Source organism: Poecilia reticulata, chromosome 18 (genome assembly GCF_904066995.2).
Source record: "Poecilia reticulata chromosome 18, P_reticulata-male-v2, whole genome shotgun sequence".
Classification (NCBI taxonomy): Eukaryota; Metazoa; Chordata; class Actinopteri; order Cyprinodontiformes; family Poeciliidae; genus Poecilia; species Poecilia reticulata.
In genome coordinates this window covers 16,539,754-16,555,140 of record NC_088847.1, presented here as the reverse complement: position 1 = coordinate 16,555,140, position 15,387 = coordinate 16,539,754, and the positions used below count along the sequence as shown (strand labels likewise).

At 38.9% G+C, this 15,387-nt stretch overlaps 1 protein-coding gene across 49 annotated transcripts in view; it reads right to left on the bottom strand.

The window, feature by feature from the left end:
* The window catches only part of LOC103480676 (protein tyrosine phosphatase receptor type D), a 455,017-nt gene that overhangs the window by 57,698 nt on the left and 381,932 nt on the right, over nucleotides 1-15,387 (bottom strand). For 25 of the 49 annotated variants that reach the window (XM_008435747.3, XM_008435746.3, XM_008435754.3 and 22 more), the window contains 4 exons: nucleotides 8,436-8,624; nucleotides 6,225-6,233; nucleotides 3,971-3,988; nucleotides 492-602 (listed from right to left, as the gene is read on the bottom strand). In XM_008435747.3, the coding sequence (XP_008433969.1) occupies nucleotides 492-602; nucleotides 3,971-3,988; nucleotides 6,225-6,233; nucleotides 8,436-8,624 (327 nt within the window). The remainder of the gene's footprint in view (nucleotides 1-491; nucleotides 603-3,970; nucleotides 3,989-6,224; nucleotides 6,234-8,435; nucleotides 8,625-15,387) is intronic. The other 24 variants (XM_008435756.3, XM_008435760.3, XM_008435758.3 and 21 more) reach the window with 2 other exon arrangements.

Here is a 15,387-nt window from a genome sequence, read left to right as displayed (position 1 = left end):
CATGAACAGTAAAAAATACATGTAGAGTAGAATTAAGTGCCGCTTCCTGATTCTTTTAAGTTGCATCCTCAGTAATTGGATTACAGGTGCCCTAGTGTTTATCAGTAGGGAGGAGGAAAGAAAAGGATCTTTTCACAGCTGGAGCTGATGAACGAGGTCCGTTCACTCCCTCCACCGACTCCAGCAGTCAGCTTTTTAAAAGCAATTAGTAGATACATGCTGCAAGCGGCCTCGTCACTGGTGTTAGACTCGGGATAATCAACGGAAACGGACCGGAAACACATAACAGAGCAGATACTGTAGGTTCAAATCAGTGCAGGTAAGGCAAGTGCAAGGAACAGAAAATAAACTGTAATAGAGCATACTTACAGTGACCTCATAGCACACGGACCCTTGCAGACAACGTGGCGATTTAATCGCTCCTTATCAGGTTTTAAAGGCAGTGTGATACTAATGTTTGGCGAAAACAAAACAGGGAGCCTGTTTCCTACCTCTGACGTAAAGATTAGCCGGGGCAGAATAGCGAGTCCCGTCGTTGTTCGTCGCCACGCATTCGTACTTTCCCTGGTCCGGTTCCTCGCTGTGCTCTATCTGCAGGGCTCCTAGTTGGGATAACAAACGAGGGTAACAAAAGGCAATGTGGTCAACTCGGTTCACAAACCAAATGACTTATCTTCTGCATTCTCCTTTCATGTCTGGGGTTAACTTGCTTCAGAGACATTAAGTTTTTAGACTTTATCCGCTAGTCGTTATTATACGTCTCAAGTAAAATGGGGACTTCTATGCATGTGGGCAGCTGCAAATTACAATCATGCAAAACATTGTAATACAGCTAAGATTGTTTATTTCTATTATCAGAGCTAAAGTAGCAAACCAACAAAAGAGTAAAAAAAAAAAAAAAAAAAAACGGAAAAGAAAGTAACTCATAAAAACAAGGTATACCCTATCGTTTTGATTTTCTTTTTCTGAGTAAAAAATGGCAGATTGTGTTAAAAAAAAAAAAAAACACGCTCATCTCAGTGCCAATTAGGCATGGGTTGGTTTCTGGTCTCAAGGTATGCAATTTTATTATTATTCTTTTTTTTTAAGATTACAGTTTAAAAGCAGATTTTGCTGTACACTGGGAGGCAGCTGGCTAAAAGAAGACTACAATACATTCCTCTTTCGTCCAAACCATTCTTGTCTTGGCCTTATGCAACTTTGTGTATGCTTTGGGTCAAATATTCTTTGGAATGCCCATCTGTGTTCAATCTTTAATTTACTGACTAATATCTTGAGATATTGATTCAATACTTTGACAAAATGTTATTTTCTTATGTCATATATGTTGTGAGGATCACTAGTCCCTCTTTGTGTACAATCACACAACATGATGCTGCTGCCAGCATACTTCAGTTGAGATGATGTTCTCAAGTTTGCCAAGCTTCTTCTTTTTCCGACAGCTTAATAGCCAAAAACGTACATTTTAATTTATTTAGACCTAATGTAATGTCTTCAGAAATTAACTTTTTTGCTTGTATACTTTTTTGTTGCGTTTCAAGTAATAGCTTCTTTCTCTCTGAATGGCCTTTCAGGGCCAGTAGGAAGAGGGCTTTGTTCTTGTTTCTTTTTAGCCCACCTTCACTACCAAAAATACAATCATCTCTGGGACACAGAACCCGTCTTCTTCCTGAATGGTGTGATGGCTGGGCATTCTCATAGTTCTTATATTCACGTGAACGGAAGACGGTTGCACCTTCTGGCATCTGCAAATTGCATTAAAGGATGAGCCAGAGAAGTGGATGTCCACAATTTTTTGAGATTTTTCCACACAAGGAAGCAGTGGTGTTGCTTTAAAATAAGCCAAGACATTCCTATCTGGACTTTCCCAAATTGTTTAAAAGGGAATCTCGGTGTATGTAAGAGCAGAGAAGCTGGCCAATGTCTGATGACGGTCGACCTAGCCCCAGAGGATACTAGTGACAGGGCCAAGTAAAGACGGAGGATCAATGTATAACTGGAAACAACGAGAGAAAAGAGCAAGCTGCAAAAGTCTGACTTACATTTCTGGCATTTAGCAAATTGAAATAATCTTGGCACATCTAACTGGCCTTTGACACTGAAAAATTGTATGATTTAATGCCAGACAATGAGACAGATGGTTGTGTGTTGTTATCCAGTGACTGTAAATATCTGATTTTGACTGTATGCAAAACATTTAAAGAAAAAAAAAAAAGATAAACTGTTTTAAAGCTACATTTGGTACGCTAAAACTGACTAATTTGTCGGCTTATGTTAAGTGCTGTTAATATATATTAAATTGTGTACTTTTACTTAAATCTGGATATAAAATTATTATTATTGCAGTAGTAAGAATAACTTCTGCATTTTTTGAATTGTGTTTCTATCTAAATACCTTGATAAGAAACCGTGGCATTTAAACTCAAGGTTCTGACACCATGAGAGCCTCATACCGACCCATGCCTAGCGCCAAAGACAACAAAAAATACAAACGGCTGATTTTTACTTTGAATAGGAGGGGCAACCCATCAATGTACAACATATCACTGGACTGGTCAGTATGGGGATGAGTGATACTGCTTCAGGGAAACATGGATCGAACAAAAGAGGTTTACAGTATAAGAAAGCAGCGCAACAAGGGAGGACAATTTAAAAAACAAAACAAAAAGAAAATTTAGGTATGATTTTTTTTTTTTTTTTAGCATATTCAATCACAGATCAGTTGTAATATTCAGCCTACGGGATAATTTGGACTTCACCTGGGTGAAGTATCTTTGGAAAAAGTAAAAAAAACAAAAACAAAAAAAAAACAGCAGCATGTGCAAAAATTTGGTGCTGCTCAGATTAGCTGGAAAAAAATGTTTATTGAATCATTAATTCAGGCAGAACCAGCATATAACCCTCTAACAAAAGGTTTGACATGCAAATCTTAGCAAGAAATGTATGTCGACACAACTTACAACCTTCTGACAACCCTTAGCTGAAAAATAAAATGCAATTGTATTAGAAGACAAAATTCAAAATGCGGTCTGAGCCAACAAGAAAGTATAACCATCCACTGCTTTAGCCACAAAAAGACACCCATAAAAATCCACCAATGGGATCAGCAGTGTGGTGTCACATGACTCAAAGAAAAATGGCTTTATGCATCAACAACTCTCCCGCTCCATGTCACACGGCAAAAATGAGCCAATCAGGTCCTCGCCAGACTCTACAGTTTGCCTTTTCCCCAAACCCTGAAGAAAAAAAAATAAAAAAGTCAAAAAAGATAAAAAAAAAAACAAAAAAACAAGAAAAGTAAGAAAAATAGGTGAAAGAGGAAGGTGGGAAAAAAAAGCACCGTAGAAACTTTATCAAAAAAGTGGTTGTTTGGGCTTTTTTGTAGAGGTACAGGAGAGGAAAGCAAACAGAAGAAATGGGAAAAAAATAGTTTGCAAAGATAGAAAGAAGTCTTTGGGAGAGGTGGTGTTAGGTCTTCCACAGCATCTGCGCATGTCGGGGTTTTTGTTTTGTGCTGAACAAGAAACAGCTAAGGGGGGAAAAATGCTTGGTTGTTTTAGTTGGACAAAAAAGAGGGACACATGATTGGCTATGGCCAAAAAGGAAAAAAAAAACAAAAAAACAAAAAACAAAAATGAGCATTAAAATATAGTTTTGGAGGAAAAAAAAACAGAATTGTCATTGTATATGCTTATTAGAGCCAGGGCAAGCATATCACAACTGAGCTAAAAGAACAAGAAAACAAAACAAAACAAAACAAAAACACAAAGGAGTAAATAAGGCATAGACACGATGATGAAATACAATTTTAGTCAACCAAAACCAGGACAAATAAGGAGGATGGGTCCATGTGAATGAAATGGTATTCGGTCTTTGTAAACAGGACAAAAATGGGTGCGTACGGATGGCTTGACAGCAAGAATGAATTTGTATTATTTTCATTCTTTGAACGTCAGTTCAGCACTCTTACCTCTTATTGGCGTACCACCTGGGTGGATAATATGAATGCAAATAAGATTGGAAAGAAGAAGCATTAGTACGAGTAGATAGAGGTTGGGGGGCTTTGGAAGAAGAATCAAATTAGACTCAACAGGGTACGTAAATAAAGGTACTACAGGAAAGAGAGAGAAGAAGAGAGAACTTTTCTTTCTGTACTCTACTGGCAGAGAAAAGACAGGATTCATCATAGAAAAATCATAAAGTCAGAAGATCTTGTGAAACACGTGGGGGGAGGTGGTGCCTGTTTTTCAAAATGTTATTCTTTTTTCCCAAAGTGTCTTCTGAAGACCATCTACTGAGGGGGAAAAGACTTTTCAGGACTTTGTGCATGAGACTGAAAGCAGGCGGACCTTTGGGTTTGAGCTAGAGGCAAAGCTGGCCGCCTCCCTAAAAGCTCTTGGGGACTTTTTCCCTACTTAAGGTGCTGGTGTTAAAACATTAAAGTAGTGGATAAGTGAGTGAGGAACAAACATGTGAGGATTGATTATTATTCAGGTCAGTATGCGACAATACTTACAGTACTATGAAAAAATAATTACCCTCTTTCAGATTTCTTCGTTTTTTGTTTCTTTTTTTACTTAATTTTGTCACGTTAAAATGTTTCAGATCTCAAACAAATTTTAACATCTGACAATTACTCCCTGAGCAAATACAACAAGCGGTGTTCAAGAAATTATTTAATTTCTCAGGGAATCTGACCCTGTATGAAACAGCAATGGGAACCCAGACCTGACAACCGTTTGCAGCACCATTGGTAGCAAAAATGTTGGGGATGACGCATTTACATCACTGTAGAGGAATAAAAGTTCACTGTTTTAATTCAGTATTACAAGGTTTTCAAGTACAAAAATCTTGTTTATGGTCACACCACCACACCTGGAACTGAGTTAAGGTGACAATGTTAAGGTAAATGTAATGTTTTTTGTGAGCCATTCAGTGATGGACTTGCTGGCGTCTGTTACATTATTGCCCTGCAGCATAAAACAAATGCACTTGAGGTTAAGGTCACAAAGTGGTAGCCGGACATTTTCATTCAGGATTTTTTGCTCAAGAGCCAAATTCATTTTGTTGCAGTCCCAACGAGTCATCCACATTATAAAGCAGTGCCTTTATAATGTAATGTATAAGAGTGCCTCCTCCAGGTTGGGCATGAGGATCTATCCCAAGAGGTCTTGTTCATGAATCGTGAAAAAAAAAAAAGAGTGACAGATTGGTGTGAAATCTGTAGTGATGCGAGTGCAGTACTGCTTTGTCGTAGTCAAGAAAAAGCAGAATCAAAAGGAAAAGTTCTTGATTCATCTGGTTGATTTATATTCCTACTAGGAATGGAGTCAAGACCAGCTCTTATGAGACTGAGACCAAGACTAAGAATAAGACCGAACTCTCCAAAGCCGAGACTGAACGTTTAGAGTTCAAATAGTATTTTGGGACACTTTTTCTTTGGGGAGGAAGGCACCACAAAACGCAAGAATTAATGGGGAAATGGTTCGTTTCTCAACCAACATTTCTTGTTGGTATTAAGCAAATAATTGCCATAATTAACTAATATTTAAGTTATTAAATGCAGTCTCTAAACTGAATTCATCAGCTTGCGTTGAGAGTAATAAAGACTTGTCATCATATCGGGCATGGAGTCAAGGCTGTGTCTTCAGAGACCAAGACAGAGCCAAAGACGAGAGGGAAAAAAAGCAGGAGAGATCAGTCTTGAACTCGCCATGCCTGGTTCCTCCCCTCAAAAGAATGAGATCGTGGACACAAGCAGCTGAAATGAATTTCAAGATCAGAGATTCTCTTGGAGGGGCCCAAGTGGTTGTTTTCCCCAGCCCCAGATAAAGCTGATATTTGTCTGATATTACACTTTGTGTGAAGATCTGAAACATTTAAAAGCGACCAAAAAAAAAAAATAATAAAATAAAATAAAAAATCAAGAACAGAAGAGATTTGTAAGGGGCAAATACTCTCTCACAACACAGTAGCCTGAAGCTTGATGGTTAAAATCTCAAGATAAGGTGGTATTACAGCTGGCAGTGGTATTAATAGCAGTAAGACAGTTACACATTGTGAGGGTAAGGGGAGAGTGTGTCTGTGTGTGTGTGTGTTTCTGTGTGTTTTCTAGCCCTGACACTCTAAGCTATCTGTTAGTAAAATGCATGCCATGCATTTTAATAGTTGTTGGAACATGGACATTAGTGGGGGTGATGTGTGCTTTGGAGCTAAGCACTTACCAAAGGATTCTGTAGAATTTAAAAATATAGAGAGAAGAAAGACAGCATAAGAATTATGATTATACTCCTTAAGTACGTTTAGTTAACAAGGTTTGGTTAATGCTTTAGCAAACTGCACGTGAATAAAAGTCGCAAGTTAGAAGTTAAGGTTAATCTGACACAGTTCTACTGAAACAAAAAAAAAAACAACAAAAAAAACAAGTCAGGTTAACACGATGAGTTAACAAAAGGAAAGCTGTGAAATCTGTGAAGACAGGTGGTCAAACAGACAAGACGTCCAATTTAAGAAGTTATGCTATTGGGTTATCACAGCTGGACAGAACTGGTTAAAAGTTAGAATTTTTTTTTCTATTGATATATTAAATGAAAACAAAACTGGCATTTACACATTAAAGCAGGGACTACAGTGCCTTGCAAAGGTATTCGCTCCACTTCGGCTTTCTCCCATTTTGTCTCGTTACAACCAGTAACTGCAACCGGCATTTAAAGCGATAGACCAAGAGAAAGTAGTGCACAACGATGAAGGAGAATGAAAAACTGAAATAGCGTTTTTAATTTTCACTAATAAAATCCAAAAAGAAGCGCTTCTTGACGTCTACAAATATTCTGGAGTGTGCTTCTATGCGTTTTATCGTGTCTTTTATGAAAAATAGCTTATCCAGACAGACTGACTGGTGGGCATTTAAAGGACAACTTTCAAATCTTGCCACAGATTTACAACAGGGTTCGGTCTGGACTTTGCTTAGGCCATTCAAAGAAATGAATATCATGTCCTCTAAACTGCTTTGTTGTAGCTCTGGCTGTACATTTTAGAGTGATTATCTTATTAAAAGGGTTAAAGGTGAAATCTTTTGCTTTATCTATTATTGACAGTTAAACCCTGATAAAGTTAGAAACCACAGTCATTTGTAAACCCTGACAAAAACCTTTATAAATACCGATTTCAATTGTTCAAGCATCAAATGCACCTTTATATGCATTAATACCCACAGGAAAAACAGATGTAGCTCCAATGAAGAAGCCTACGTCTACAGTATTCCTTTTAGGTGCAAAACATCATCACCAAATAAAATACAATGTGCTCCTGGATTGGCTGCTTTGCAAATCCCAGCCGATTCCAAGCTGCATTTTTTTGGAATAGTTTAGATATGCTCTGTAAAAAAAAAAAAAAAAATCTGTGAATAAGTGGATTTTCCACAAATGTGGAGTCACGTTCCACAAAAAAAAAAATAAAAAAATCAGCAAATACTGAATTGCGAATAAGTGGGGGGTCCACTATACATACATTCATCTTCCTTTCTTCCTCTATGGCAAGTCTATTTATCTCTGCTGAATAAAAGATGCTTCCATGCTAGGCTATGTTTTGTGGGAGTAGTGTGTTCAAGTTTGTTACTTTATGTTGGTCTATCAAATAAAATACAATCAAAATGGACAAGCTTGTGGTTTTAAGGTGGGAAAAAAATGTGACATTGAACATTTTAGATTTTTTTTCCTTTTGCATGGCACTGTATAAAGTCAGAATGAAGGGATAAAGGGAAAGCTTTATGAAGTTTTACGCACTACTGTGGCTGATTAGTTTCAAGAAATAAACTTCTTCTCATTGAATCTGAAATGCTCTTAAAGCAAACATCTACTGCAGGACAAATATGTTAGGATAATTAAATTGCTTCTCTGCGTGTTCTCCTACTCTAAAAGCATGTGCATTAATTTGTGGGCTCTGAATGTGGCCGAATGTTGACTGAAAGGTGTAAGTAATGGGCATAATGGTTCTAAGAAATACTGCACCAATGCAGTGGAGAGTAAAACCAAGATGAAAGAGCAGAAAAAAAAAGAAAAAAATTAAGAACAATTGTTTGTTCAGAAAGTCACAGCAGTGAGCAATGTGGGCAGAGGTTAGGGCGAAAGCCAGCAAACACAGAAAGGAAACAATCCCAACAGCTCATGACAACACTGGAAGACAAAGGGAGACGCACATAAGACAGACAAACAGGGATGTACAGCAAGTAGAGGACAGGAAATAGTCGAAACAATGCCATTACCTATAAAACGAAAAGCCAAATGAGAAGTTAAATCATGGGCAGGAAGAAGAGGGGATGAAAGAGCAGAGGATATAATGTGGGAGCAGATCAGATAGAAAGTGAAAAAAGAAAAAAAAAAGAAAGAAAGGAGTCTCCCTGTTTGGTAATTGAGTTTTGAGCAGAGGAAACCTACCTGATCTGAGCTGCTTAATGCGTCCGTTGTTGTTGGTGGTGTTGACGGGGAGGAAGTCTTTGAACCAGGTGATGTCTGGGTCGGGGTTGCCGCTGGCGGCACAGAGCATGGTGGCGGTGCGTGTTCGCTCCACCACCTTTAACTGTGGGCCCATGTCTATGGTGGGGAAGCCAGGGGGGAGCTGGTCCTCTGCAAAACAGGTTGGAGACATTTTGGGCAAGATGTCAGAGACAGAGAGACGGTGGTCTTAAAGAACCCATGACCCGGTGGCGGGGGAGTAGAAATAAGGCCAGACTATAGAGTAACAGAAAATTTGTGAATTTAGAACAAAGGGTTTTCTTACGCTGCTAATTCTCTGTGGAAAATTGTGTCAGTTTCCTTATAAAATTGTGACAGATGAATAAAACAATTTAATTAGGTGTGTTTTAAAAGAAAGGGTTACGCAGTACGGAGAGGCACCGATCCGACTGAGAGATGCTCTAGAAATGAGCTTTAAGGCTCTGGACCTGTTCTTGAATTTTTAATTAGTTCCCCACTGAAACATTAAAATACCCTCTGCTTCACGGGAGACAGAACACACACACACACACACACACACACACACACACACACACACACACACACACACACACACACACACACACGCAGACAAACAGGAGCAGCAGGTAGACGACTCATCAAAGCCAGGGTCGAGAGAGGCGCGCATGCTTCTTTCAGCCAGCTGACCAGCAGTGACCAGCAACAGATATGGCTGATTACTCTATGCTCTGAACATCCGGAGAAAATTCTTATTAAAAAGAACCTCACACTCCAGGAATGGTGTAACTGTAAATGTTGAAGCACTTGGTATACCTTGACACCGATAACTGACCCCGATATATTAATGCGTAAAAAAGAAACTTCCGGTATAAAACTTAGCATGTCGAACAGACAACCAAATCACACAGTCCGTCAGCTTGTGAATTACTGTGCAGTATAGGCTGCTGGCATTTATTTAAGCAAGCCGTATCTGGGAATACTGTTTAAACAAGCTTTTTACAGACATGCACAGGCCTAAATAAAGTAACTGATAAATTTTGCATTGCTTCTGGCGTCTCCATGGACTGATAGTACTGTAGTCGGAAGGGATGACTTCAGACTACCCTCAAGCTTATGATGGGCAACAGCTGCTAGTAAAAAGCATTTTTATGCAGGCTGAGCTGCAGATTTACGGGCTCATAAATTAAATCTGCCTTATTTGCGGGACGGCGCGTCTGTGGTCATTTAAAATTTCAACACATTAGTTATTTACACGCATTAAAAGCAGTAAAAAAAAAAGTTAATCTTCCTGGATGTTATTCGACTCAAGCAGCCAGGGTGTTATTAAACCTATCAGCTAAGTGTGGGCAAAATGCAGGTAAATATGATTTCTGAAATGTCAAACTCTTTTTGTAGTGGCGGCGTGCTGAAAGAAGAAGGGACCCTGACACCCCCGACTACAAATCCATTCAGGTGAGGTGGAGCTTTGATGCTCTTTGATGATGGCAGGTGGCTGCGCTGTGTTGTCTAAGCTGTCTTGTTCCTGTCCGTGTCTCAATTTTCAGCCTGAACAGGGCCAGGGGAACGTCTCGCTGCGGGTTGAGATGTGAAAGATGATAAACTCACAGGGCCCATTTGCTCCAAACATGTTTTTTCTTTCTTTCTTTTTTTTTTTTTTTTTTTAACAAAACAAAGCCTGCAGCAGCTTGCCGTTGTTTTTGTCGAAGTGCGTTCGGGCTTGTAGCAAGCGACGATCTCTGAAACGCTGCACGTTTTAATATTCCATGCGCCATAATATCCCAATTTGCAAAACGCCTGCCTCTCTGCAGCGACAGCCAAGTCTTAAACTCCCAAACAAGACCTGCTCATTCTGACTGCCAACGAGGCTTACGTACACCTTTAAGTCCTCCTTTTCCCGCTGCGATGCGGCTAATTAATATCTTGCCTTGCTTTCGTAAGCGACGCTGTTTGTTTTCGAAAATCGCTCCTTCATTAAATTTTCATGAGGCGTCATCAGTTTGAAACCCGCTTTGAGATGCCATGTACTGCATGCAGCAAAACGACAAACGTGGCCGTCATCCAACACCGCCTTCGGTTGTCTGGCATGGAAAACTACTTCTGTGGATAAATCTTCTCAGAAATAAGACCGCATTGCAAACAAGTGACTTCATACTGAACTGCAAAACTTTCCCGACTCTGTCAGTGCTTCCTTGCCTGAGCTGGTGTGAAACTGAAATAGTGTTTCAGACATTTCAGAAGGTAAAACTCGTGTTATATAGATTAATTACCCAAAGCGGAAAATTTCAAGCCTTTACAAGGGCGGAAAGCTGCAAAAGGTCAAGAAGCTCGTACCAAGTCGTTGCAGAAAACTGTTCAGAGTGATGCAGTCAAACACATTTGTAGAAAGTCGAGTGGAAGGAAAAAGTGTGGTATGAAGAGGTCAACCAGAAACAAAGAAACCACCGCCACTGAGAGCGTTGATAAGCAAAATCACTTCAGCCTGAACAGAGACGTTAGAAATGTCTTGTAATTCACAGAACTTATAATTCGGTCATATCTGAAAGTACTGCTCTGGTGTCACTAAAAGGTCAGTTTTTTTTTTACTCCTATTTATTCAAAGACAGATATTTACCTAATCTAATTCTCTGACACACTTGCTTCTTTCACCCACATAGAAAAACCAGAGAATATGGGTGATGCGACTTACCAACCAGGGTAAGTAACATTTTTCATTTATTATTTATTTATTTTTTTTAACAAAAATAAATCTTCTCTCACCAAGAAGATTTTGGTGGGATTGATGTAATCTTTTTCCCCCCAAACAAAATTTGAAAATTTGAAAAATACAACCAATCACGTCAACTAAGTTTCAGATTTCATGCTATATCGTAAAAGTAATTTTTCAGCTTTGAAGAAAAATTGTGGACTGTATTTAACCTTCTCTAGTTCAAAATAGTAAGACTGAACCCAAACTGAATCATTTATAGGAATGCAGAGGCCAACTTAAAACACACAAAAAACAGCAAAACTATCTCTATCATGCCTTTTTCAAGGCATCCTTTACATCCGGACCTAAAGCAAGAAATTGCTTTAAAAACTGTGAAACAAGGTCTCACAACTTTGTCAGTGGCCAATTGAACTAGTTAAAAATATGAAAATAACAATTCAAGAAGACTGCGCTGAGTATTTCACTTATTTTCTACTGTAAATCAGAATGAAAAGACGAGTTGTGGTTCAGTAAAATCTTTAGTCGTGCTCAGAATGTTCTTCCTTTGTGTTTTTATGTCTCTCCAATGTGAACATTACTGCAGCTCCTGGGTCGGTATTCAAATTCCAGTGTTTTTATGGGGAACTGTACAGTCTGCATGGAGAAAGAAATGTTTTCAATGGGGGGAAAAAACAATGTTGGAGCGCTGCAGGTGAAGCAGGTAGAGCAGACGCTCCATAAACTGTGGCTAAAGTCCCGGGTTTGACGACTGGACCCGGGCCATTTGCTCCATGCATGCCCCCATTCTCTCTTCACTCCCTTTCTTGGCTGAATACTACTCAATAAAAGCCACTAGTGGCTCAAACAATAAAATGAAATAAAACAAACAAAAAAATCTTATAAAAGAAAAAAAAGGTCAAGTCAATCAGCGCCTGAAAGTGCTCAGACTGGTTTAGGGTTACGGTTGGCTGGAGTTGATCCTGGTTGGTCCATCACAAGACTAACATCTGTCTTTTACTTACATACCAACTCCTACAGCTTTTGACTTTTTCTGATCATGTTTATTGTTATTTAACTGTGCGAAAATCTGGTTTTGCCGTCATTTTGACCACAACGTCACGGAAGAACAGATGTATCTCAATGGGACTTTCTTGACTAAATAAAGGTTTTATGATTATTACTATAACAGAGACACTCGAAAAACAGACAATATTCAAACAGCCGTGCAACTAAGCCCTAATTTAGCATCTCCAATGAACCCAACATGCATGATTTTGGACTGTAGGAGAAAAGTGGAGTACCTGGAGTACAAACAATGGTTGTAGCAGCCAAGATATGAGAGGGCAGTGCTGTCAGAAACACCATCCCACAGGTCTGGGGTTTCAGGTACTAAAGGTAAGTTTGGTATTTTAACTTAGAGTTTAAACAAATATTTCTGATCACTAGGAGTTTGTTTTGAAATACTCAAAGGCTGGGAAAAAATATGAGTGTTAACTTATGGAACACGTTTAGTCTCAGGAATAACTTAAGTCGCAGTAAGAGAATAACCATCAAAAAGTAATTTTACTTCAAAAAGTACTTTATTTTACAAAAATAAAGATTTTCAGTTGTTCAACGACTAAACAGAATTGTAAAATGTCTCATCGTTTTAGAAACTACAATGCCTGCTCAAATGTAAGATACTAAAGAGGGGAAAAGGGAATTAATTGGAGGTAGTTCCTGTCCCTGCAGCCTGTTCAAGGTCAAAGACACAATTAGTAGATTTCTACAGCAAGTCCGAAAGCACACCTGATCAAACACAATAGCCAAAAGCAGGCCTACAAGCATGGATGCTTGTTGAATACAGTAATTGGATGTGACAACCCATGCGAAACTAAATGCAGCTGCTGTAAAAATTGCAATGTATTCAGAAACAAAGTGCTTGGGAGACCTTAATTTAGCCGTCCTTTAAAAATGTCCAACGTCGCAGTGTGTTTTGCTTCTGAGTAAAAGTAACTGGAGAACAGAGAGTGGTTTAAAGATGCTTTGGCATTTTTTTTTCTTTTAGCAAAGATTCTGGATTTATATCCGTCTTGTAAACAAAACGTGTCATCAAACCCAACTCATCCTACTTGAAACTGGTCTGCAGACTCCTAGCAGGAAGCTAATATGACTCCAGGCGTAGCATTTAAAATTAATGGACTGTTTCAACACTTTCTGGCCTTTTGAATGCATTGCCACTTAGCCCAGAAGTATATTTTACTGCTGCTTTGCAAGCTCACGCTCATTGAAAAAGACCACAAAGTCTTAACATCAGCAGTTTGGTATCTGAAAACTTTTTTTTTTTTTCCTCCTGCAGATTGTGTGATTTAGATAAAATAAACAAGTGTTCTGATGTTCTCAAGCTGCTCCTATCCTCATTTATTTCGCTGTGAAGCGAATTACCACTGTGACAATAAATAAAGGGCAGGGAAATTGAATACATCTGGTAGCTTTTGCCGTTATTAACAAGGCTCCTCAACAGAGCTGCAGCAGTATTGTTCTTTGAAAGCCGGAGATTTAAATGGAATCAGATTAATCGCAGTTTAATCACAGTTGCTGTTTGTTTTTTGTTTTTTTTGTGTGTGTGGAAAAGTCGGGCTATTGACAAAGCATTAAAAGTAAAGATTGAGATAGTTAATGAAGCCAGGGCCAAGTGGCTGGCGGTCTTTCTCATGTGCCATGTTTGCATTTTTAGTAATTGTAGAACCATTTTCAACCTAAATACATTTTTCACAGATGACCAGATTTAATAGTACCACAACATAAACTCTGAGCTGCTTTGTGCAAGTGAAGAAGAAGAAGAAAAAAAAGTTTTAGTTTTGTGTTGAGATGACTTGCCAAGAGGTTGCATACCTGACAACATGATTGGTCTGTAAAAGTTAAATACATGCAGTCTGTGTTCCCTTATTTACCACAAATCAAATTTCCTGGGATTTCTGACCATCAAATATGAAGACATATGTCTAAAAAAAAATGTCAAAACTGGTTATAATTAGCCAAGGCTGGACTCCCAGATGGTTTGACTGGTCACTTTCCCACAAGTTGGGTTCAGAAACGTCCTGCTCCCTAGTCCAGAAAATGTTTGCTGATTTTTGGGACTATTTGCCAATACGATCCTAAAACACTTCAAGTCTGACCCCTTCCATGAGGCCAATATGTAAAAGCAGACAACATGGCCACCTGGATCATAGGAGTACCTTAATGCCATCTGTTAGAAGGAGAGAGAACTGACTATTTAACCCACTGATTCCTGAAACCTACCAAGTTGAAATGTGTAAAATTATAGGGAACTTGCAAACTAGAGCAATTTTGACCTTTGACTGGTTGTAATCGGATGTCTTCACCCCTTCATAATGAAAAGTCTTACTTGTAATTATTGTTGTTGGGGGGGTGGGGGTGGGTGGGTTCTGGTCACGTCCCACTGGGAGGACACCCAGGTTCAATGTTGCTAAGGAGAGGCATGTTTCCCATCTGCTACTTCAAGTGACACATTTTTGGATAAGCAGAAGTTGGTGAATGAATGGCTGGATAAGGGGTGTAAAATTGGGATGAATCTCGTTTAATTTCCAATCTCATTCAAAAATTCTTAATTGTTGTAAAAATCCCTTTGAAGCATCATTTGTGCTAAAAAATGTGTGTTTTAATGGCTTGTATGTTATTTTATTGTTGCACAAAGCCTATTTAAAGGGCACCAAAAGTCCTCTACGCGAGTACAACTACAGTTAATAGACCAAATGCAATATAACTTGAGCACAAAGACACCATATGCAATATATGAAAGTCATACCTGAAAGGTGAGATTAATACAAAAAAAAGGAGAAAAAAGTTCCAACTTATTTCCCTCGCTTATCCTATTCTACCTCGCTGAAAGCTGCTATCTCAAGGACGTTCACTAAGACAAGGGCAATTTCTGCTTTACAGACCCATACTGTATATTCAACAATGGATCTACACACTAAATGAGATGGAAGGGAAAGAAATGCTGAAGTCACCTTCTAAAGAAGTGCTGAGCACTGGTGCTTGATATAAAAAGACCCCCAATGACAATTTGCACACATTAGCCACTGCCAGGCTATCAGGCCATATGAGTGTGTAGTGCCAAGCATTTGGACGAGTATAAAAAGGACATTGGCTCAAAAAGTACCTCGGTGAGCAGATTTTTCTCCAGAATACGTAAGGCCATTGGACAGAAACTCACCCCATTAG